The sequence below is a fragment of the Petromyzon marinus genome, unplaced genomic scaffold (genome assembly GCF_048934315.1).
Source record: "Petromyzon marinus isolate PM22_M1 ecotype Great Lakes invasive population unplaced genomic scaffold, UKy_Petmar_22M1.pri1.0 PM_G_Scaffold_88, whole genome shotgun sequence".
Classification (NCBI taxonomy): Eukaryota; Metazoa; Chordata; class Hyperoartia; order Petromyzontiformes; family Petromyzontidae; genus Petromyzon; species Petromyzon marinus.
Genome location: NW_027423044.1, coordinates 747,501 through 748,472, shown reverse-complemented (window position 1 = coordinate 748,472; position 972 = coordinate 747,501). Strand labels below are relative to the sequence as shown.

The 972-nt window shown below is 47.7% G+C and overlaps 2 protein-coding genes across 4 annotated transcripts in view; both read right to left on the bottom strand.

Moving 5' to 3' along the window:
• Positions 1-728: 728 nt before the first annotated feature.
• Positions 729-972, bottom strand: part of LOC142921736 (uncharacterized) — a 1,623-nt gene continuing 1,379 nt past the window's right edge. The window contains exon 2 of the mRNA XM_076063054.1: positions 729-972. This exon is cut by the window's right edge and continues 839 nt beyond it. Within this exon, the coding sequence (XP_075919169.1) occupies positions 927-972 (46 nt within the window). The 3' untranslated portion in view covers positions 729-926.
• Positions 740-972, bottom strand: part of LOC142921735 (uncharacterized) — a 35,503-nt gene continuing 35,270 nt past the window's right edge. For 2 of the 3 annotated variants that reach the window (XR_012939632.1, XR_012939633.1), the window contains exon 11: positions 790-821. The gene's annotated coding sequence lies outside the window, so the exon portion shown is untranslated. Of the gene's footprint in view, positions 822-972 lie in introns of all 3 variants that reach the window. The other variant, XM_076063053.1, reaches the window with a different exon arrangement.

The following is a 972-nucleotide window of genomic DNA, read 5'->3' as shown; positions in this document are numbered from 1 at the left end:
CCTGATGACGGTCACCTGCGTTGCGATCGAGACGTCGTAGTTTTCTTTGTTTATTTTATTATTTCTGAACATATCCCACGTGACTTTATAGAAAGTCCCCCAAAGAATATGAATTCCTGCACTCGCGAAAGCTTTAAGTCATCAACAAGTTGTAGTGACGCAGTTGGGGAGTCGGCAATACTTGTAGGGGCTTCTTTATTCAACAACAACAAGTTGTAGTGACGTAGAGCAACAACAACAAGTTGTAGTGATGTAGAGCAACAACAAGTTGTAGTGACGTAGAGCAACAACAACAAGTTGTAGTGACGTAGAGCAACAACAACAACGTGAACACCGCCGCCCTACGTGGGCAGACGCACTTTGACCCTCACCACAAGTAGTGGCACCGTCTGTTGCTCAGTAAGAGCAGTCGCCAGCGCCGTCTCACTAGCGGCACCCCGGGGTGGTGAAGACGACGACGATGATGATGACGACGACGATGATGACGACGACGACGACGACGACGATGATGACGACGATGACGACGACGATGATGATGACAACGATGATGATGACGACGATGACGACGACGACGACGATGATGACGACGATGACGATGACAATGACGACGATGATGATGACAATGACGACGATGATGACGACGATGACAATGACGACGATGACAATGACGACGATGACAATGACGACGATGACGACGACGAACTTGAACAGCCACGACGGAGGATTCCAGACATCACGTGGTGCACCACGTGATGTCTCACGTGGTGCACCACGTGATGCACCGAAGTTACCCTCTTCCATCAGCAGGTGGCGCTGTGCCCCTACAATAACATCAACAACAGTAGCATCAACAATAACATCAACAATATCAACAATAACATCAACACAGTGTTATGCCCCTACAATAACAACACGGTGCTATGCCCCTACAATAACATCAACAATAACATCAACAACAACAATAACAACATC